Here is a 24,162-nt window from a genome sequence, read left to right as displayed (position 1 = left end):
ACTCTCCTGGGAGACATCCCTGTCCAACGAGAGGGGTGGAGAGAAGGGGCAGTAGCCACTGACCCAATCCCTGAGGGTCAGACTGTTTTATTGCCATGATAATATGCAGCATTTCTATGGGAGCTTCTCAGCCCTAGTCCCCAAAGCATTTCACAAGGTGGGCTCAGTGGCATTATCCCTACGTTACAAAGGGGGAAAGCAAAGTTACTGTCACTCACTCAGCATGACAGTCCTTGTTGTCCAGTCAGGCAGCCAGACTGGACTCCATGGGGAAGGAATGTCCTCGTTTCCTCATGATACTTCGGTGCCAAGTGGTAAAGGACAATTGTTTCCAATCTAATCCTGGCATCCTTTGGGGCTGAAAGCAATGCTACTGAAGCAGGGAGCGGTGTTTTATGAACAATTTGATGTAGGCCATAGCTCTCCATAGCTCATGCTCCAGAACGTCTGTTAGTCTATAAGGTGCCACAGGATTCTTTGCTGCTTTTACAGATCCAGACTAACACGGTTACCCCTCTGATACTTGATACCATTTACAGTATCACACTATCTTGGAAGCTGAGTACATATCAGTGTTCGGTGTCCTTGAATGGTTTTCTAATTACATGACCTGAACATGAAACGACTTGGTCATCTGGCTGTCCATTAGCTGCAACAACTGGCTGGTTAGTCGAGAATCTCTGAGTCATCGTGTTCTTGTTCTGCCATCTGTAGAGTTTGTTTTGTTGATTGCTCTTTCTGAGAAACAAATTGTAGATGTCGATGGTTTCTGATGAACTCTTCAGTGTCAGTCTTGATTACATATAATTGGAGTGCTGAATTCTTTTTCTTTATGACAGCTGGTCATTTCTTATTCCTTTTATATATTATATTATCTGGCTATATTATTCCCTTTCTGGTACAAATTAGACAGTAACATTCATACATAATTAAATCAATTTGTGTTTTTATTCAGAATGTGTTTTTCCATAGGAGTGATTAATGTTCCAAGTCAAATCATGATGCAGAAAGATTGTTTTTAAAGATAATGTCTTTTATCTAAAGAGGTGTTTGAAATGTGGTGGAAGGGCTGGATCCTTATTTTCAGAATCTTAGCTTTTTCAGGAGAATAAAGGGTTATCCATCTTCCTTTGATTCTGAAAGGTGTGCAAAGCAAAAGAGGAAAAAGAACTAGCATTAATTCACTTGCTAGAAACCACCTTGAAAGTGACCTCCAGAAAAACTTCCAGAGATCAATTTTTAGTGAGTAGTTTAGCAGCTATGAAAAACAGCACCTCTAATGGCCTTCAGAGACCACTTCTGAATACTTCTTCCTCCATCACTGTTTGTTTTTTTCCTTTCACACTGGTAGCATGAACAGAGCGACAAGATGTGGTTGCTCTCTTTCTCTCTCTCACACACACACAATGATCAGAGAACAATCCTTCCTAGTACAATTAGCTAACAAAACACTGATCTCTTTAGCCAAAAAAATTCAGAGGAGATGCCTTTTTGACTATTAAGAGAACAATTCTTTGTTTTTGAGGTTTGGCTTTTTTGAAGCATAGCTACTTGGGGGTATTGTGAAGTTTCATTTAAAAGCTAAGCTGTATTTGTTTATATGATATAGTTTGGGAACTCTAGACTGATCTGTTGAAGGGGAAAGGACGGTAAAGGAAATTTAAGTATTCTATTTTCCTACATGGCAGGCCCAACGGAATGGGCTTATTTTGCCAAAAAACATCTTTTTGCAATGTCTTTATCATTCAGTTGCATCTTCTCAGAATTTAATCATAGAAACAAGACTGTCACTACCAAGTCCACGGGGTGTCTGCCCGGGTTAGCCAAGCCTGCAGAGTCCTGAGTCTCAGTCTGGCATGCTTGACCACATGCGTGCATGCTGCCATGTGACCCAGCAGCCGAAGGCAGCATCTGGCTGTTGTAATGGGAACTGACACAGGGAGTTCACTGCCTGCTGCATGGCCTGGAATCGGGATTCTGGAAGGCTCGCTCTTGCCCGCACCATGTCTAGGACCGCCCCTATGAACTCCACTCTCTGCACTGGAATCAGAGTGGACTTGGGGACGTTGACCAGGAGCCTCAGCTTGCAGAATAGTTTCAGGGCCACCCGCACATGGGACCGAACCTCCTCTTCGGACCGGCCCGCCAGGATCCAGTCCTCGAGGTACAGGTAAACCCAAATCCTCTGTCTCCGTAAAAAGGCCACCGCTACTGCCATGCATTTTGTGAACACCCGTGGGGCCACAGCTAGGCCAAATGGGAGAACCGTGAACTGGTAATTTTCCTGGTTCACGGTGAAACGCAGGAATCGGCGATGTGCCAGGTGGATGGCGATATGAAAGTAAGTGTCCTTCATGTCGAGGGCAGCATACCAGTCCCCCGGATCCAGGGAAGAGATGATGGTGCCTAGGGAGACCATGCAGAACCGGGCCTTGACCAGAAACTTGTTGAGCCCACCCAGGTCTAGAATGGGACAAAGGCCCCCTTTGGCCTTGGGAATGAGGAAGTAACAGGAGTAGAACCCATTCCCCTTTAGGTCTTTTGGTACTATCTCTACTGCCCCTGCCTCAAGGAGCGAGTGGACCTCCTTTTCCAGGAGATGCTCACGAGAACAGTCCCTGAAGAGGGATGGGGAAGGCGGCGGGGGGGAGGAAAACTGTAGCATGTATCCACTTCACACCGTGCGCAACACCCAATGGTCCGACCAATGCTGGACCACGAATGGGAGAAATGGGACAGGCGGTCCAGGAAACAAGGGGATGGATCCAGCGATTGATCTGGTACACTGCCCTCGAGTGCCCTGTCAAAAGCCTGGGTTGAGGCCTGGCTGGGACTTGTGCTCGCCTTGGCTCTGGCCCGGCCTATTGGAATTATTATTATGCCACCTCCTGTTATCTCCACCTCGCCTGCAGTAAGGCTCATGCCTAGGACGAGGCTGGTCTTGGCACTGAGGAGGAGCCTGTGGCTTGAAGGGCTTCCTCTGAGTCGCCGGTTGCGCATACCCAGCAACTTGAGTGTAGCCCTCGAGTCCTGAGGCTATGTAGTTTTGTATCCGTTTGGTCCAAAGAGAGTCCAGACTCTTCGAAGGGGAGGTCCTGGATCGAATTTTGGACCTCAGGCAGCAGACCTGACTCCTGAAGACAAGACAAGCGCTGCATGACTATGCCCGATGCAATTATCCTGGCCGCCACATCTGCCGAATCCAAGGACACCTTGAGAGAGGTCTTTACTACTGCCTTACCCTCATCCACCAGGGCCGTGAACTCCTGTTGGGAACCCTGAGGGAGGTTGTCTTTCAACTTCCCTACTGCTGCCCAGGAGTTGAAGTTATGCCTGTTGAGGATGGCCTGTTGGTTAGCAATCCTCAACTGGACGCCACCTGATGAATACATCTTCCTGCCGAACAGGCCCAGGTGTTTCGCTTCCTTGGCTTTAGGGGCCAGGGCTTGCTGTCCATGGCGCTGTCTCTCGTTCACCGCTGAGATTAGCAGGGAACATGGGCTTGGGTGGGAGAACAAGAACGTATAACCCTTTGATGGGGCGAAGTACTTGCACTCCACACCTTTGGCTGTTGGTGCGCTGGAGGCCGGGGTCTGCCATATAGTCTTATAGTTCGACTGAATGGTCTTAATGAGCAGAAGCGCTATTCTGGATGGACCTTCTGGGCTCAGAAAGTCCACCGTGGGGTCCTCTTGCTCATCCGTCCCCTCAGCCTGTAACCCCAAGTTATGGGAAGCCTTACACAGCAGCTCTTGGTGGGATCTGTGGTCTATTGGCGGAGGCCCTGATACTGCTGTGACCACCACCGCTTCACCTGGGGATGCCAAGGAGGTCAGTAGCTGCTCAGCTTCTTCCTGCTGGTCTCCCTGGTCCCCCTTCCCTAAAGGAGGGGCTTCCGGCTCGGGCCAGGGCAGATGACCTTGGGGCAGCACTGGACTCGGTGCCAGTCTCTCCGGTCTCTTGCCCAATGAAGATGCAGGTGGTCTGGACACTGTAGTTTCTCGCATGGGGGAGCGTCGGTGCAGGGACTGGGACCACTGCACTGAGTAAGTAGCCCTGGAGGGAGCCCCTTGCCATCGGTGGTAGGCCCAAGCGGTCCAAAAGGGCCAGTGTCCTGGCAGCCCCTCTTGGGGGTGCCAACCAGCCTGGGGTTCCCTACTGTCCAGTGCGGGTAACTGTATCAGTCTGACAAAGGAGGTGCTGTCGTCATCATGAATAGGTCGGAATATGAACAAGAGGCTGCCAGGCAGCTCTCTAACTCCACATTCTACAAGCCATTACCCTCTGATCCCACTGATGATTACCAAAAGAAACTACACCATCTGCTCAAAAAACTCCCTGAGAAAGCACAGGAACAGATCTATACAGACACATGCCTGGAACCCCGACCAGGTGTATTCTATTTGCTACCCAAGATCCATAAACCTGGAAATCCTGGACACCCCATCATCTCAAGCATTGGTACTTTAACAGCAGGATTGTCTGGCTATGTGGACTCTCTCCTCAGGCCCTATGCTACCAGCACTCCCAGCTATCTTCGAGACACCACTGACTTCCTGAGGAAACTACAATCCATCAGTGATCTTCCAGAAAACACCATTCTGGCCACTATGGATGTGGAAGCCCTCTACACTAACATTCCACACAAAGATGGACTACAAGCCATCAGGAACAGTATCCCCGATAATATCACGGCTAACCTGGTGGCTGAACTTTGTGATTTTGTCCTCACCCACAACTATTTCACATTTGGGGACAATATATATCTTCAAGTCAGTGGCACTGCTATGGGTACCCGCATGGCCCCTCAGTATGCCAACATCTTTATGGCTGACTTAGAACAACGCTTCCTTAACTCTCGTTCCCTAACGCCCCTACTCTACTTGCGCTACATTGATGACATCTTCATCATCTGGACTCATGGAAAAGAAGCCCTCGAGGAATTCCACCGTGATTTTAACAATTTCCATCCCACCATCAACCTCAGCCTAGACCAATCCACACAAGCGGTCCATTTCCTAGACACTATTGTGCTAATAAACGATGGTCACATAAATACCACCCTCTACCGGAAACCCACTGACCGCTATACTTACTTACATGCCTCCAGCTTCCATCCCGGACACACCACACGATCCATTGTCTACAGCCAAGCTCTAAGATACAACCGTATTTGCTCCAATCCCTCAGACAGAGGGTCTGTCCCCTGCCTGGGTCTGTCCCCACTACTGCCCTCCTGCCAGAGCTTTTCCCTGCTGTGAGAAAAGGCTCTGGCAGGCCATTGCAGCAGAGAAAGGCTCCTGGAGCCTTTCCCTGCAGTGAGAAGAGAGACAGGATAAGCACTGCTTGTGCAAGTACACACACACCAGGTTCAGGCAGGTCTTCACTCTACTTGCCTAAGCAGTGCCTCACTGTCTACACTGCTATGAATACCCATGCTAGAGGTGTGTGCAGTGTATCTACTCCGCACCTCACCAAAAGGAGCAGGCAGTGTAGCTGTACTGGGAGTCGAAAGCCCAGCCTGGCTGATGGAAGAGATGAAAACACCATATGCTGACCAGTTGTGATCATTTTGTAAGGCGGGATGGGATGTAGCTGGATAATTGTAATTTACTTAAAACTCCCTGACAGGGAAATTCTGAAAAGTTATCCTTCCTTTATCACTCCCAAAGTGTCTGTATCGCGCTGTTGCACACTGGGAACTGGCTGCTCTGTTTAGTCCCAGAAAGGAATGGACTGAACATTTCCCTGGTGCTCAAGCCCCTGGAGAGCTGGAGAGGAAGGGACCACTTGTCTCATTTGACAGTTCAGAGTGCACACTAACCGACCCCACTCCTTTACTGTTACTCTGAACCCAAACACGTTTATGGAACACGAGCCTTTGTGCAGACACTGCTACCATAAAGTAAAAAAATACCCCCCCCCATTTTACATCTGAACACTAGCTGAAAATAGTGTTACAAGACGATACTCTGCTATTGCACTTGGCTTTCCTGAATCCCCCTATATTCTAGTCCAGAACCATTATATTTTTCTCAACAGATCAGATTTCAGGCGCATGATGGACATCATAGAAGACTGGAAGTACTCTAATGGTTGCTTAGATATGAAAATAAGAAGTCTCTAGCTGGTAACAGGATGTATGCTCCACGGATATGTTTGCTGGGTTAGACAATGCCTATTACGTTTCAAGTACGTGGCTATCTGCTCAAGCCTCTGTGCAGGTCCAAAATATTTGTAAATTAGTCAATAAAACAACCTCATTGAGCCTCAATAACTTTTACTTTTAGCCAGGAATTTATAGCATATATACAACGTGGGTTTTTGGGTACCTTTTCTGCTGTCCAACCAAACTTCAAACTCTACATTTCGATAGAGTCCAGGGTCCAGGGCTTTTAGCACGCTATAGGCAAAAGGCATCTTTGGTGGATTTTCTGGACACTAAAACAGAGTTAAAATGGACTACAATTAAAAGCGTGCCATATATTCACAACCCTTTCCTTTCCTTTCCTTTCCTTGCAGAGGGTCTAATTATTTTAAACAAGCATATACACTTTGTCTTCCCTGCCTCTTTCAGTTCCACTAGGACAGGCAATTAGTTTGCTTCAAGTAGAGAAGCAAAGAAGAATATGAACAAGTCTTTAGGTATTATGGCTTCTGAGGCTCGTGGACAAAGCAAATAACTTCAACATGATCTCTATTTAATCACGGACTCTATACTGAGCTCTTTGATTTCAGGATAGAAAGTTTTTAGTGACAAGGTAAAAATAGGTAAGGAAACTAAGCAGGTGCAGACCTTCAGAAGCAGCTGACCACACAACTTCAAATCAAAGTCAATGAGTGTGTGTAATATATATCACACACACACACACCCCCTGAATGTTAGCTAGAGCAGTGTTTTGAGCCAGGCCTGGTAAAATGGAACAGCAGCACTGTTCATGTGCCTAAAATAAAATTAGATTAAATAAGATAAATTAGATGGTTTCTAAGTAAGAGTCCAGATGAGGGATTGTTCGCCAAATTTTGTTTTTAAGCTAGCTAGAGAACAAGAGAGTCTTATCTCATAAAAAGCTTATTTCTGAGAGGCTCAACAATTAATTTCAAAGACGAGATAAAGAATACCAGGGCTAAAAACAAAACATGCACATGTAAGCCTGGGGATTTACACCTGTTTTATTTCCTCAACAGCAGCATTTAGAATAGGAAGGGCTGATTCAACCTTAATCACAGTATCATAAACACTAATGAGAAAGAATTGAAGGCTTCTCCCTTAATTGCCAAACCTTTGCCTCTTCAGTGCCTTGTCTGAGTTTATCTTCAGGTGGATTGTCAGTATTGTTGCCTTCCCAGTCTTCCTCTCTAAGCAATTTAAAAATAGGATTACAAAATACAATGCAAGATTTCTGGCCAGCACTGAAATCAACAAGATCAAAGTGGCTGAATGACCTTACAGAAGAATTATGGTGCCATCAAGTGATAAGATGCAAGCCAGAACCGAACACTATTTAATGTAGTACAAATATGAAGTTGTGCACCTGCAACACTCAAACACACTAAACCTTTTTCTGATTGTAAATAAAATGTTCTCCCCCCACCACTCCAACCCCTTTAGTTCAGGTCTTTCATGCAATAGCAGCTACCACTGTTTTATGTTTAAGGAAAGGTCAGCCCAGTTCCATTCTGCAAACTTGAACACTCCTTCAGTTGTTCCACTCATGGGCATTATGGAGTCCCCCCACCCTTATTTTTTATTTTTATTTTTAAATCTTAGACACCCTTGTTAAGGAGTCCTTAAGTGACAAAATGTTTAAGAACTGCCAGAGCCAGCAACTTAAATTGAGTTCTTTCTGGCTTGCACTTCATCACCATTTATGTATTTAAGGCTAATGGCATTTTGGGTTGTATAAGTAGGGGCATTTCCAGCAGATCAAGGGATGTGATCATCCCCCTCTACTCAGCACTGGTGAGGCCTCATTTGGAGTACTGTGTCCAGTTTTGGGCCCCACACTACAAGAAGGATGTGGATAAATTGGAGAGAGTCCAGCGGAGGGCAACAAAAATGATTAGGGGGCTGGAGCACATGACTTATGAGGAGAGGCTGAGGGAACTGGGATTGTTTAGTCTGCAGAAGAGAAGAATGAGGGGGGATTTGATAGCTGCTTTCAACTACCTGAAAGGGGGTTCCAAAGAGGATGGATCTAGACTGTTCTCAGTGGTAGAAGATGACAGAACAAGGAGTAATGGTCTCAAGTTGCAGAGGGGGAGGTTTAGGTTGGATATTAGGAAAAACTTTTTCACTAGTAGGGTGGTGAAGCACTGGAATGGGTTACCTAGGGAGGTAGTGGAATCTCCTTCCTTAGAGGTTTTAAGGTCAGGCTTGACAAAGCCCTGGCTGGGATGATTTAGTTGGGTTTGGTCCTGCTTTGAGCAGGGGGTTGGACTAGATGACCTCCTGAGGTCCCTTCCAACCCTGAGATTCTATGATTCTATGACCATTAATAAGGTCAAATGTTGTCCTCTCATCTGTACAATCCCATTGGTTCCTACCCCATCAGTGGCACTGCAAATGAGGGCAGGGTTTGGTCCTAAACTTAGGGCATAGTTTTGTTAACGACGTACAAGCCAGAATAGAATCCAGCTCACTTTCTCATAGTATTACCAGTCTTGCTTCTGCCATACTAATAGGAATTAAAGTAGCATAATTGTTTCTCGCTAAAGGAAGCCAATGTTTCTGCTTACTCGTGATTTGTTCAGTAAGAAAGTGCCAGTTGACTATAGCCAGTGGGAGAGGTTGCTGCTCAACCACACGTCACTTCCCAGTCCCAGGGAAAGCATGCTGCTTTTTCCACAATATGCTCAGACCCTGGCTCGGTACCAGGACATTGGAGAATGAAGGCAGATGTTCCACGTGGCAGCTCAGAACACAACTGGTAGGCTAGTCTCCCCCCCACAAAAAAAAACCCCTACGTTTAAGTGATCAGTTACCATTCACAGGATATTTTGTTTTTAAACTAGTACCTCCTTTCTGATGAAGTGTTGGACCCTTCCTTGGGAAGGCAATCAAAGTTTGCATCCTCACTTCCAACAGAGGCACTCTTTCTGTTCTTTTTGTCCCCACTTCGAAACATGTCAACTGCAGTTCTCAATTCCTCCTTCCCCACGCCAAACACATTTTTGTACAGGATCTCGTACAAGACAGCTGGGAGAACAAAGCACACAGAACCCAATGGTATTGACTTGGTGCCAGACAAAGAACACCTGGAGTCTGATAGGTGACCTTAGAGTAGTGGATGTGCTCATTGTGGACTTCCACCACATACCAATTACACTAAACGCCATTCAAAATGGTTAACGAGCTTTCCACTTTCTTCTCCCTTCAGTTCCCCTCTCCTCCCAAGAAAGAGAACAATGTTGAGAAGTACTTCAAATACACTATTTGTAATGGAAAGAGTAAGAGAGTTAATTTACCCTGACAAACAGCAGCATCTGCCTGAAATTGTTTTGTATACACAGAGTCGTAATGGGAGTTACCGGAACAACACAGCAAGATCTTGAAGGAAAAAAACAAAAAGCTTTGAGGAAGAAATCAAGGAAAACTAAACATGTTCTAGCTCAAGACTACAACTCCTTTACTCATTCTAGGGCCAGTGCTTTAACTCACTGTCCAAACAATGGCGGTGCTTAGTATAAACACAAACAGAGTGTTAGAAACAGAGTTGATCCCTATAGAAGAGATTGTAGCAGGTATACAAATAAGTTTGTCTATTACCCCCATGGATACTCTTTAGTCATCTCATGAACTGTTAAAGGTCAAATATGAGAGACTTTTCTGAGAGTCCGCTACCTTATGACCAACTAATGGTCTAGACGCTAAATGCCAATCACTCTTACATTTCAAATCCCCAAACTGCAAAAACGTATTGGCCCACTAGTATCAAAGTAGAGGAAAAGCTAAATACAGAACTTTCCCTACACTCTGTAATTGTGGCAAAACCTCAAGTGGGTTTAGACTATTTACCGCTTTACATAATGCAAATGTCACAAAAAAAAAATCAAGCTAATTAATTTCTATCCAGGAAGGGAAAAAAATACACCCCAAAAATCTCCTCTGCTCACTTTTGAGGGAGGGAGAAGAGTGCCCTTTCTTCACCCATATATTTGTTTAATCTTGACACCTTCACTTTGCTCATTAGCAAGTCAATCCAAGTGTCTCATTCTAGCTAGATTATAAAAAACAGCCACAGGGAACTATATTGGAAAAGAGGAGATTAAGGGGGGATATGATAGAGGTCTATAAAATCATGAGTGATGTGGAGAAAGTGGATAAGGAAAAGTTATTTACTTATTCCCATAATACAAAAACTAGGGGTCACCAAATGAAATTAAAGGGCAGCAGGTTTAAAACAAATAAAGGGAAGTTCTTCTTCATGCAGCGCACAGTCAATTTGTGGAACTCCTTACCTGAGGAGGTTGTGAAGGCTAGGACCATAACAGCGTTTAAAAGATAATTGGATAAATTCATGGTGGTGAAGTCCATAAATGGACATTAGCCAGGATGGGTAAGGAATGGTGTCCCTAGCCTCTGTTTGTCAGAGGATGGAGATGGATGGCAGGAGAGAGATCATTTGATCATTGCCTGTTAGATTCACTCCCTCTGGGCACCTGGCATTGGCCACTGTCAGAAGTGAGATACTGGGCTAGATGGTATCAGAGGGGTAGCCGTGTTAGTCTGGATCTGTAAAAGCAGCAAAGAATCCTGTGGCACCTTATAGACTAACAGACGTTTTGCAGCATGAGCTTTCGTGGGTGAATACTCACTTCTTCGGATGCAAGTGGTGGAAATTTCCAGGGGCAGGTTTATATATGCAAGCAAGAAGCAAGCTAGAGATAATGAGGTTAGTTCAATCAGGGAGGATGAGGCCCTGTTCTGGCAGTTGAGTGAAAACCAAGAGAGGAGAAACTGGTTCTGTAGTTGGCAAGCCATTCACAGTCTTTGTGTTAGACTGTGTTAGACTAGACTGTTAGACTGGGCTAGATGTACCTTTGGTCTGACCCGGTACAGCTGTTCTTATGTTCTTATTCAGGCACCATCACCCTAGAAATCCACAGTTGATCAAATGGGAAGATTGCTGGGCTGTAATATCATAACTCCTGCAGCCAACAGGAACTTAGTCTAGCAAAAGGTTAACTACTGTTCAATGAGAGTGTTCAGCTGTGAAAGCATCAGCCCTGCTGAAGTTAGCTTTGGTTTTGTTTTTTGAGTGGGCAAAAAGTGCAGACACTTCACTTGGAGTTACAAGAGCAAAATGGAAGTGACAAGCTCATTCGAACGGAGTGAAATTAGAGCCATCTAGGAGTGGGAGGGTAGAAAATTGGCTCCCATTTCCTTACCTTGTCTTCAAAGCCATTGTTTGTAGCACAAGTGGGTGGCCATCCAGGGTTCTGGTACAGAATAAAGTCTCGGCTAGGCAAGAAGGGGAAAATCAAGAGAATTGAGAGAGAGAGCAGGTGTTTAATGGAGGAAGGGATAGCTCAGTGGTTTGAGCATCGGCCTGCTAAACCCAGGGTTATGAGTTCAATCCTTGAGGAGGCCACTTAGGGATCTGGGGCAAAAATTGGTCCTGCTAGAGAAGGCAGGGGGCTGGACTAGATGACCTTTCAAGGTCCCTTCCAGTTCTAGGAGATTGGTATATCTCCAATTATTACCTAATGCAAGTGCTTGTTATGAAGATATCAGAAGGAATAATTTGGAAAATCCACTGTTGGTTAATAGAGAGAATGGGAGCAGAATATTTTTCCTAACAAGCGAATGCTGACATTAAATTTAAGCAATAACTAAAGACTGATTGCTCTGATAGTAAGGCAATTAACCCTTAAAGTCGTTCCTGAACGGGTTAAAACCTGAGTACAGGATGCCATTAGAACCTTGTAGAAATCTAATTGTTCATTTTGGACTGGAACAGGACGCAGAGTGTTTTAGCATCTCTGCCAGTAGGCTCCTAAACTGTTTGTTCAGAAGTGGCAGTATTTTTTTTTTAGCAAGACAGACAGTGCCTGCAGCAGACACATGTCAGTTGAAATGATAATTTATTTTAAATGCATTTCTAGGCATGTACACCGAGCAGCACGTCTCACTTTCTGAATTTTCAAGGCCACCTCATATAGCGAGCACAGAGTTTTACTTTTGTGTTGGCAGTTAACTTTTACAGCCAGCATTAGATGTTTCCAGTGCACACAACTCCACATCATTTCACACACTTCCCATCAGTAAGTCTCTCACCGTAGACTTTTTTTTAAAAAGAGTTTAATAGTTATGAAAAATGCCAAATAGACATCACTAGAGACCAAAGCCCTCTGATAATTCACAAAGCCAGTATTGCCTGGGCAGCAGCAATGAAACCTCCAGTAGTCGGGGTTAGCTCAGTCTCCATGGCCACTAGGTCTTTGTCCTCTTGGGAGACTTACCTAGGATGACAATTCAATACATTTCAGGGCATGGGATCCTCTTTACCTGGCATTGGTCTGCAGCCACCCATTCATGTAATAAATATTGACCAGCAGTCACTCCTAAGCCAAGCTGGCCTCAAAGCTAGATTATCATAATGGTCCCTCCTAGCCTTAAAAAAAATCTATCAATCAAGAGATTCTGGGCCCCACAGCTAGTACCCTTAAACATCCAAAGCCCATTACAAAATTAATTTTAATTTAAAATAAAAAAGGAAGAGACTTACTTATACATCAGTGATAGAGCGCTTATTTCCAGTTGGCCAGCCTTTCCCTATGTGTATACAAATATTTTGAGATCATGTTAGAAGGTACGAAAATAACTGTTCTTCATCAAACATGGAGTGGAGCTGACCACCGAGCCTGCCCTGCAGTCCCTGGAACGCTATACTGGTTCTCTATATACCATTAATTCAGCTAGTCAACATTTTTCATGATTTTTTTAAAAAGCATTTTCTGACCAGCTCTAATTACTGTGTAAAATTCTTAGCCCCTATCTTTAAAGCTCTAAAAGACACAAACCAAGCTCTACAAAGGAGCACAGGCGTGCGTACAGGGTGTGCCCAAGCACACCTTAATGCACGGGTGGGCAAGCTCGTCCTGCCCGGCCCGCCTGAGCTCCTGGCCACGGAGGCTCCCCCCATCCCCCGGCACCTCAGCGCTCCATGTCCAGGAGCAGCTCTGGACAGCGCGGCAGCAGCGTGGCTCCGGCGGGACAAGAACTCCTGCTACACGGAGCCATGTGGTCAGGGGGTGGGGCTGCGAGCCCTGATGGGCCGAGCGGCAGGAGCTCCTGGACACGGCTCACTGAGGCTCCAGGAGAGGGGGGAGGCGGGGGCAAGCAGCATGGTAAGGGGCCAGGGCCGGGGGATTGGATGGGAATCCCGGGGACAGTCAGGGGACAGGGAGTGGGGGGGTTGGATGGGGCAGAGGTCCAGCCGGGGGAGGAGTGCATTCAGGGGATGGGGAACAGGGGGTTGGATCGTGGGAGTCCTGGGGGTCTGTCAGGACTCAGCCGGGGGGTGGATAGGGGTCAGGGCAGTTAGGGGACAGGGAGCAGGGGGAGGTGGAGTCTTGGGGGTGTGGTCAGCAGACAAGGAGCAGGACAGGTCGGGGATTCTGAGGGGGGCAGTTGGGGGCAGGAAGTGGGTGGGGGTGGGATAGGGGGCAGGGCCAGGCTGTTTGGGAGACACAGCTTTCCCTACCTGGCCCTCCATATAATTTTGGAACCCTCCGGCCATAAAGTTTGCCCACGCCTGCCCCAATGTCTCAAAAAAAATGGCTTTGCGTTTTAATTTAAATTGCATGATACTCTATATAGAAAGCTCACGTTCGCTCGCAGCATGCGTCCCCACTGCTGTGGCACCGCATTACCATTGGTCCTCCCCTCCGACTACGATTCTAGAAAATTCTTTGACCTATAGCAGCGGCTGCGTCAGGCGTGCCCAGCACAGTGTCTACAGTGTTTGTAATCTTTGTCGCGTGTACTCTACTGAAATAGCATAACAAGCCCGTGGCTTTACGTTTTAATTCAATCGTATGACACCCCCTTTTAATTTTAAAATACGGATCAGTTCGTTGTTAAGAGAAGAAAAGGAGCAGACAAGCAGTTCATGTGAAAGCGCCTTTTTGAAACTAGCACATGTAAAAACAAACTAAGAAGTACACTGTCCCAACAGCGCCGCGACTCATGATTTTGTACAATGACCAAGAATTGGCTCTGTCAGTTAATTACAATGATGTGACTGAGGAATTTAAGTCCATAATACCTGGAGAGCGACGGCTCATTCTCTAAGACAGGAAGATGAAGAAACCTTAATCTGTTTTGGTCACTTTGGGTTAGCTCATTATCTGGTTAAAGATCATGAAAATTGACTGCATCTTTGTATACGCCTGGTTATCACTACAGCAAAAATGTGGTATTTTGTGTCTCATTTTAAGTAAAGTTTAGTTGTTAATTTTTTTTAAATTAAGTTTAGTTAAGTTTTAGTTTCTTTAGTTTGTTTGATGAATAAAAATAACATCCTTATGATAGAGTATTCAATAAATGTTTGCCTTTAAAATAAATTCCCTGGGTGCGCACCCTAATGAAATGTGCTGCGCACGCCTACGCAAAGGAGTACATCTGAATATACTTCCCTCTGCAATAACAGTGTTTCATAGTGAAAAGGAGAAGGGTTTACTCCTCAATCCTTACAAGTTAGCGGTAAGTGTAAAACCTCTCACAGGCTGCCTTAAATATTTGTGGGCATTGAAGAAAACCCAACAAGGGATGGGAGGAGAGAATCAATGTGAAGTGAGGATGTACCCCTAAAATACTTAAGTTCCATCTTTTTTAAAATTCTGATACTTTCTACATCTGGAAATTTGTAAAATGTGAGGATTCCTGAAGAGAAGATCACGGACATGGGACAAGTAAGTATTCAAGTTTTGGCCCCATAATCCTGCACAAAGTTGCAGCTAAACTCTAGTAGCTAGACCTGAGGCAGTCTCAAATATATTTTTAAATATTTCTTTGATAAACATGCTAAATTTGCTTTAGATACTGTTGTATCCTGCTCATGTTCACTAGTTAAAAATCTTCAAAGAAACAGTAAGTATAAAGGGTGTGGTGACTCACCCCTGCGGCACCTCCTGCTGGTCATTGGGAATTAGCTCTTCTCCAGACCAGAGCACCCGCTACAGGCCAGTGTCCTGCTGCCGCTGGCCTCCATGTCCCTCCCAGACCCCGGTGCCCCTTTACCCTGGGGTGCTGCCCCCTGGCAGTAACCCCCCCACACTCTGCCTCTGGGTCTCCCCTTCCTGGGGAAACCCCAACCCACTATCCGCATCTTGCCTTAGTCTGGGCTACTGCCAGTCATCACCAAGCCCCCGCTCCCGGGGCAGACTGCAGTGTAAAAGCCACTCATCCTAGGCAAGGGGGTTCGGGCCTGCTGTCTTCCCCTGCCACCCAGTACCTTTTTAGGCCTTGATATCAGGCCTGCAGCCTGGGAGGTCACCAGGCCTGAGCTCCCCAGCTCCACCTGCTCCTTCCCCAACTCCACCCTCCATCCCGTCAGCCGGGCCCTGCTCTCTCCCAGCCTGCAGGGAGCCTGCCTGAGCGCCTGGCTCACAGCCTTTTACAAGGCCAGCTATGGTCTGATTGGGGCATGGCCCAGCTGTGGCTGCTTCCCCATCAGCCCAGCCTTAGGCTCCCCCAGGGCTGTTCCAAACCTTTTAAGGAAGGAGCGGGTGACCACCCTGCTACAGTAAGAAAGCAGGGTTGCCCCGCAAAAAACTGGGAAAAATGCAAAATTTGTCAAACATTTGCTATGAATTATGCACCCAATTTTGGAACAGCCTTTTAAAGGTCCAGGCTGTCAGGACCAAAGTTTGGTTCCCTCCGCTGAAATTACGTTATTGTGGTTTGACAATGCCTCTCTTTTGCCCACAAGCAAGAACCAAGGCCCTGATCCTGCCATCAGATCTAGAGTCCTACTGCACCCACGCAACGTCCTACTGAAATCAAGAGAGCTCTGTTCAGGTGCATGTGGATCTGACAGCAGGACTGAGGTACAACAGAAACAACATTCAAACCCACATTCCAGCAAACATCTTGAGCTTTTTGGGCTCAGCCTCAGGAATACGAATCTGGCCTTACCTCTGGATCTCCCAGCCATTCCAGATATTCTTCAAATGAACCTTCCACATACTTAAAAAGAAAAGATAGAATTGATTTAATTAGATGCATATCATTATTCAATCTGCTGGAGACATTAAGAGTCAGAATTTGCACTTTGTATTTAAAGAGTTTAGAAGAAAACTGAAAATATTTTTCTTATTTGTATTACACAGTGCCTAGGAACCTAGTCATGGCTCAGGACTCCATTGTGCTTGGCAACGTACAAACAACAGATAGGCCCTGCTCCAAGGAGCTTACAATCCAAGTCTATATCCATCTGTTGTCTTAGACAATTGCGGGAGGAAGGAGTACAAAGAAACAATGAGACCATATTGGTCAGCATATAAGCAGTGGTCTTAGCCCGACAGCCTTCGGATTCATAAGGCAAGTAAGTAGCCTTCCTGATCATGAATCATTTCTCCCTTGCCCCCACATTTAGGAACAATTGCATAGGTATGTGCTTAGTAAAGGTGGTAACTTCTTGCTGAAAAGCTGTTTTATCTATATGCACTAGATTGGGGTAGGCAGCCTGCGGCATGCGAGCTGATTTTCAGTGGCACTCACACTGCCCGGGTCCTGGCCACCAGTCTGGGGGGCTCTGCATTTTAATTTCATTTTAAATGAAGCATCTAAAACATTTTAAAAACCTTGTTTACTTTACATACAAGAGTTTCATTATAAATTATAGACTTATAGAAAGAGACCTTCTAAAAACATTAAAATGCATGACTGCCACGCGAAACCTTAAATGAGTGACTAAATGAAGACTCGGCACAGCACTTCTGAAAGGTTGCCGAACCCTGATCAAACAGAAAAAAAAAAGGCAAAGTCAGAATTCTAGCAGTGTTTCCTCAAACATACTAAGGAAGCACATGGGAATGTCTTGTGTCAAACATGAGGTCTGGAAGGTCCAGATAGCTCAGGCACATGCACAACTAAATGTACAATTTGGTTATCTGGGACTAATACTTCGGTCTGAAAATAGTTTAATTTTAACAATTTGCCCCACCTGCCCCCATGCAGTGCATTGCAGAAGTGACTTTTCAAGCATGTTTGTTTTTAAATTGCAGGGTAACAGTTTTAGCTATTATCAAATTTGATATCTGCTCCTCTAGTTGCAAAGGGATAGCTTAAGGTTGGGAAGGTAGATATCCTAAAATACACGAGTGCAAATACATAGCATTGCTCACCCCAGCCCTTCTTCCTGAGGCCAATCTGTTAAATGCCACAGTGTTATTGTCTTTTTCTTTTATTGGATAAGACAAAGATCTTGTCTGCTCTGTATGGAAGTTAAAATAGCACAGCAATAATTGTGACTAGGATTTGTGCAAGTGCCAGTCACCAAAAAAATCTCTTATCTCACTATTATGCAGCATGTTCTGAGACCAGCTGGATGTCTCCCTCCACCCCAATGGTAGCTGCATTTAAGTGGGGTCATCTCAATTGATTGGCCTCTTACAGTTGGTCTGGCTACTTCCACCTTTTCATGTTCTCTGTATGTATAAATATTTTCTTCCTGTATGTTCCAGTCTATGCATCTGATGAAGTGGGCTGTAGCCCACGAAAGCTTACGCTCAAATAAATGTGTTAGTTTCTAAGGTGCCACAAGTTCTCCTGTTCTTTTTGCAGATACAGACCAACACGGCTGCTACTCTGAAACCTGTCATTAAGTGGGCATGTCCACAGTGTACAAAGCACTTTAAAATCACTTGATGTGAAAGACTGGACAGTGTTATAATACTAAAGCAGCGAGTTTATTGCTTTCAACATCTGTTTTGTGGATAAAACATTTAGAATTGTTCCCTTAAGATGCAGGGGTGAATTAGAGTTCTGATAGCCAGAAGAGTGTTCAGAATGCTCGTCCAGAACCAAGTTGTTTCAAAGGATTCATAGGACCTGTCTATATTGGTAAGTTTTCCTGTTGCTGACAACCACTGATCCATCAGTAGCAACAAGTACGTTTCCGAATATTCAGTAGTATTGTAACAAACTGAGGCTAGGTATATAAAGGCACCGCAGTTGCTGGCAGGGGTTGAATTTGTGATCTTCTGAATGAAAACCACAGACCTCTACCACTTCCGTTATAGTAGAGTCTTCGCTGGGTGAAAACAGTGGTCATCCACTGAAAGTGTGCAGTGACATTTAACCACGGTGTGTTATGTGCTTTAAGAGCCGTGCAGTATTCCACTGTTCTTAGAGATGCATGTTTTACTTCAAAACAGAGTGTCACACACACACACACACACACACAGGTTCAGTTTCACAAGACAGCTTATTAATGTCTATATGGTACTGTAATCACAGTTCCTTAAAGCGAGAGATCAGATGTTTAGAATAAATGTATATTATCTTTTAGGAATAAAAATGTTGTGCCATATATTTCCAAGGTTTAAAACCAAATGTAAGTTGACTAGAAACTAATGGACAGTATACAGAGCAAGGCAAATGAGCAAGCATTTTCCCCTCAACTTCTCTAGTTTAAACCTGTGCTTGGTCAAAACGTAGACGCTAACAAGAAAACACAGTACAGTGCCATGTAGGGTTTCAGTGCACAGATCTATGTAAATAATGTTGATGTGTAAACACCCCCATTATTTCCTAAGTTTACTCACAAAATGTTGCATCTCATAAACACAAGTCTACTTACTGCCCCAAAGTTCTGTCGGTTTTCCCTCATAAATGAAACACAAGCCTTCCTGACTTCCCTGTGATGAATCTGACAAGAAAAGACCTAGAAAATAGAGAAGGTGTTAGAAGGCACTGAAACGAAAGGGTTGCAGCTCATTTTAAACTGCACTTTCACACTAAGGCTCCTTTTCCATATAGTTCACATCAGTGGCTCTCACTCGGGGGGCCAGGGCCTGCTGGGGGGCGGTGAGCAGGTTACAGGGGGACCGCCAAGCAGGGCCAGCGTTAGATTCACTGGGGCCCAGGGCAGGAAGCTGAAACCCCACTGAATGGGGCTGAAGGCCTGAGTCCTGCCACCTGAGGTGGAAGCCAATGCCTGAGCAACTTGCATCCAGAATTTATAATGGTGTTAAATATATAAACAAGTGGTTTTTAATGTGTAAGGGGGGCTCTTGCTATGTGAAAGGGGTCACCAGTAGAAAAGTTTGCAAACGGCTGTAATAGACCGTCCAACAGGTCTATAGGTCGATTACAACTAACAGTCTATAGAAAGTGATTAATCATTGAATAAAACCCTTTATAAGCTACTCATTAATAGAATCTTTATATATATACACCGTATTGTTCCGAGTATAGGCCGCTCCTGATTATAAGCCGCACCCTTAAAGTTTGGTGCTCTTTTAAAAAAAATAAATTTTTAACTTTTTTTAACTTAAAGAAAATATACACATTAGTAGAACAGTAAAACAGTATTTTATTTAATGACTAGGAAGACATGTACCAGTATTTTTAACACTTTTAACACTTTTGGTAGTCCTGCTTTTGACGGCATATGTTACATACTCAGAAATATTGAAAACTATTTTGTAGTTATACTGTAAATAAAGAAGGGAAAAGGAATGGACAACAAGGAGACTGATGGGAACAGTTCTCACCCTCTCCCCTGCACAACAATCAACAACATTAGCAAATATTCTTAGGGTTAGGGATCATGCCCCCCCCCGAACTCCTGCCCCATCCAACCCCCCGCGTTCCTTGACACCTCCCCCCACGCCAGGGACCCCTGCCCCATCCAACCACCCCTTCTCTCTGTCCCCTGACAGCCCCTGGAACCCTTGCCCCTGACTGCCTCCCACCGCCCCATCCATCCCCTGATCCTTTCTAAATGCCCCACCAGGACCCTTGCCCCTATTCAATCCCCCTGTTCCCTGCCCTCTGACCCCCCCAACCCCTATCCACTCCCCACCCCGAACCCCTCTGCCATCTCTCCAACACCCCCTCCCTGCCCCATTACTGCGCTGCCTGGATGTGGCTGGCGGCACTACAGTCCGGCTGCGGCTGGAGCCAGGAGCCCCGGGACGCTGGGCCGGGGCAGGAGTCACGCAGCCGGAGCCCGGAGCTGGAGGATGTGGTGGGAGCCGGATGGCCAGAGCAAGGTAGCTGGCCGGCCAGAGTAGGGCGGCCGGGAAGGGATGCGGGGCCGGGGCCGGGCGGCGGGGGACGCGGGGCCGGGCCACGCGGGGGACGCGGGGCCGGGCCACCCAGAGAATTCCGGGGGCCCGGGGTTTTCGGTGGGGGGGCCCCTTCCGTTCCGGGACCTGCCGCCGAAGTGTCCCGAAGACCCACCACGGGGCACCCCCGCCACCAAATTACCGCCGCCGCTGAAATGCAGCCCGGTCTTTGGTGGTAATTCGGAGGCACGAGGCCCCACCATGGGTCTTCGGGGCACTTCGGCGGCGGGTCCTGGAATGGAAGGATCCCCCGCCGCCGAATTACCGCCGAAGACCGGGCTGCACTTTGGCAGCGGGTCCCGCTTGGGTGGTAACGCGCCAGTGGGGGGTCCTTCCGCCCTGGAGCGGAAGGACCCCGCCCCCCGCCGGCGAAGACCAGGAGCAGAAGAAGCTCCTGCACCCGGCCCCACAAGAGTTTTCCGGGCCCCCCGGAATGAGTGAAGGACCCCGCTCTGGGGGCCCCGAAAAACTCTCGTGGGGACCCCTGCTGGGCCCGGGGGCAAATTGCTCCCCTTGCCCTCCCCCTCTGGGCGGCCCTGAGGCCGGGGCCGGCGGAGGCGGGTACACGGGGCTGGGGCCGGGCGGCGGGGGAGGCGGGGACGCGGCCAGCGGAGGCGGGGACGCGGCCAGCGGAGGCGGGGACGCGGGGCTGGGGCTGGGCGGGGCAGGGACGCGGACGGTGGAGGCAGGTACACGGGGCTGGGGCTGGGGGGGGCGAGGACGCGGCCGGAGCCGGGCGGCGGGGACGTGGCCGGGACGGGAGCCGGGCGGGGCGAGGCCAGGGCCGGCGGAGGCGGGTGCGTGGGGCTGGGTGGCGGGGGAGGCGGGGACGCGGCCGGTGGAGGCAGGTACGCGGGGCTGGGGCCGGGCGGCGGGGGGGCGGGGACGTGGCCGGGGCTGGAGCCGGGCGGCACGAGGCCACGGCCGGCGGAGGTGGGTACGCGGGGCCGGGGCCAGGGGAGGGGGGGACGCAGCTGGGGTCGGAGCCGGGCGGCGGGGGAGGCGGGGACACGGCTGGGGCAGCCCAGAGCCCTCTGAGTCCCGGCCGCGGCTGGGATTTAAAGGGCTCTGAGCTCCCCGCTGCAGCGGGCAGCCCAGAGCCCTCTGAGTCCCGGCCGCGGCTGGGATTTAAAGGGCTCTGGGCTCCTGCCCAGATTGTAGGCCGCACCCCTAGTTTAAACACTCACATTAGGGGAAAAAAGTGTGGCCTATACTCAGGACAATATGGTATATATAATTGGAGATATACACCAATCTCCTAGAACTGGAAGGGACCTTGAAAGGTCACTGAGTCCAACCCCCTGCCTTCACTAGCAGGACCAAGTACTGATTTTACTGTAGATTTGTAAGTGGCACCCTCAAGGGTTGAGCTCATAACTCTTGGTTTAGCAGGCCAATGCTCAAACCACTGAGCTATCCCTCCCCCCTTTTTGGGTACACATCTGTGCCTTCTGTTATTTGCCCATGCATTTGTAAGGGGAAGAATTTGAATTTGCTAAAGGAAAATCAATGATTGTTACTTAGGTAACCATTAGCCCAAATGAGCCCCTTTACCCCAACCTTTGGCAGCTGGGAGAAAAGGTAAACTAGCCCCTAGCTACAGCTCACTTTGCAAAACTAGAACCAACCCCCATTTTGTAAGAGGGAGACCAGAACTGGAAACTTTGATGCAACTCCTGCTGCGGGAATGGAGAGAAAGATGAAGATGTCTCCAAGGTGGATACTTCAAAGCCAAAAATACCAGGTGACAGAGTCCTGTGGCATCATCTGAACTACCAGAAGTCCTGGAGCAGGAGCTTTCGTGGGTGAACACCCACTTGGTCAGACGCAGACTTATGCTCTAAGCCTTCTGTTAGCCCACAAGGTGCCACGGGCGCCCTTGTCCCTTTATACAGCTGCAGCCTAACCCAGCTCCCCCTCTGCTCCAAAATCCAAACGGGGCCTTACCTCAGCCAACCCCAGCCCTCCCCGCCAAGAAAGTAAGTGGGGTTGGACTTGCAAGCTGAGCGGGCCCTGTTTAGGAGAGAGGGGCCCAGGAACGTGGGGGCAGGGCGAGGCGAAGTTCTGAACTGGGGGGGTGGGGGGGGGGCAGGCGCACGAGCGGCACAGGCACAAGCCCAGCCCGCGGGGGGGGGGGTGAAACTCCTGCTACCTGCTCGGAAACGGCCCGAAAGAGGCAGGAGGCGTCTCTGGCCGTGAGCTTGCGGTACAGCCCCAGGCTGGCCAGATACGCGTCCATGGCGACCTCATGCACGGACTTGTGGCCGAAGTATTTCTTCCAGAGCGGCTGCATCTTCCGAGCGGGGAACTCCTGCGTGTGCCGGGCAAGCGCGCGGGGACCGGCGAGCCCTCGGGCGAGGCGGCTGCGCTGGCCCCGGGGACTGGCATGGAGGGGAGGCGCCGCTGCGCGCACGTGGCTCCCCGGGAGCCCCGCTGCAGCCAGCGAGCCCCGGAGTCAGTCGGTGCGCGAAGCCCCAGCCAGGGCGCTGCTTGGGGGAGTTTACCAAGCCCCCAGAGCTCGCTCTCGGTGCTGGGGGGCTGGTTCTCCGAGTCCTGGCAGCGCTGGCCGCTCTAAGCAGTTTGAACCGCAGAGCCCGTCCCAGGCTGCAGTTCCTTGGAATGCCACTGCGAGGCGCCCTGCTTTGGCCTTGGGCGGTGGTTATAATCCCCTTTCACATCTGCTTCGTAGCAGGTGCAGGCGCTTCTGCTCCTTTATGCCTAATCCACAGAGCTGCTGCCAATTCAGTTCCACTTAGCCAAGGAGGCAGCAGCGAGGAGAACACGCACATGTAGCTGCTTTACTAGACTCCTGTAGCTGTGGTGCAAGATAGAAAAAAGCATTTGGCTTTCTTGTTTATGTTTGGAGGCCCCAGTCCTGCAAATCATTGAACTCAGTGGCACTGTTCCCATGGCACATTCCCATGTGCAGGTTCAGGGGCCATATGTGTATCTGGGCTTTTTTTCTTGAAATGGATTGTTCTTTGACTAAAAGATCAATAAAATACTGGAAACAGATGCTCTCTAGTTCTTCCGCCCACCCCAGGGAGAGAAGGGATTTCTTGCTATTCTGAGTCCATATTGATTATTTAGAGCTTTTTTTTCCCGCTGTGCCTATATATGACTATAAATAGAATGTGGCATTTTGGGGGTTCAATCCTTCAGTCCCTATTCAGCCAAAACCGCTAAGTAGTTTCATAGGGACTCTGTGTCTTGCAGGAGTTGGGTCTAAAGTGGTAAATATTAACAAAGCCCTGTTTTCTTTGCCAAGTTAGGAGGTGAAAATCTCCTGGATGAAAATTTTGGGGGATTAGAAAAATTCACTCTTGTGCCATTGGACAGCAGATAAACTGGTTATAGTGCAGTATTTGAATACAAATTCTTTGATTCTGAAGACAGCTGTCACTTGTGTTTCTCAGGTGTTAATAAGGGGTGTAACTACACATCAAACACCTACATGCAGAGCTTTTTAAAAAAAAACAAACTTATTTTAGGCCAACCAGTATTTAATGGCGTGACATTTAAGACCAATTGCACAATTACTTGATTATTTAGTAGTAGAAACAAAATATTCGGTGTTGATAATGTCAAGGCTCACAACTCTTACTTAAAAACTGGAGCAGGTTTAATTGTATCTGCTTGACATTTACAGGACAAAATAATGGTAACTAATTGATGGGTGGTATTGCCAATCGCTCTGGAAAAAAACCCTCTAAAAGCCCGCTTGCTGGCATTTTCGTCTTTCTTACTCTTTTTCCACGCTCCTGTAAGTGCCTATGATGCGAGTGCTGATGACTTCTGTTTATTTGCAGAACAAAACTGCAGGGCAGCAGACGTGCAAGCCTTACACCACACTAACAA

The 24,162-nt window shown here is 47.6% G+C and overlaps 1 protein-coding gene across 1 annotated transcript; it reads right to left on the bottom strand.

The window, feature by feature from the left end:
* Positions 1–863: 863 nt before the first annotated feature.
* On the bottom strand, positions 864–22,949 carry LOC123354919 (putative bifunctional UDP-N-acetylglucosamine transferase and deubiquitinase ALG13). Its single transcript, XM_044997318.1, has 10 exons — positions 22,457–22,949; positions 18,813–18,896; positions 16,145–16,195; positions 12,732–12,778; positions 11,392–11,464; positions 9,469–9,550; positions 9,019–9,199; positions 7,284–7,359; positions 6,333–6,441; positions 864–1,136 (listed from the first exon to the last, which is right to left on the bottom strand). The coding sequence occupies exons 1-10, from the start codon at positions 22,595–22,597 to the stop codon at positions 1,117–1,119; spliced, it is 864 nt and encodes a 287-aa protein (XP_044853253.1). The 5' UTR covers positions 22,598–22,949; the 3' UTR covers positions 864–1,116.
* Between the last annotated feature and the right edge of the window lie 1,213 nt (positions 22,950–24,162).

This window comes from Mauremys mutica, chromosome 22 (genome assembly GCF_020497125.1).
Source record: "Mauremys mutica isolate MM-2020 ecotype Southern chromosome 22, ASM2049712v1, whole genome shotgun sequence".
Lineage (NCBI taxonomy): Eukaryota > Metazoa > Chordata > Testudines > Geoemydidae > Mauremys > Mauremys mutica.
This window is presented reverse-complemented; position numbering and strand designations above follow the sequence as displayed.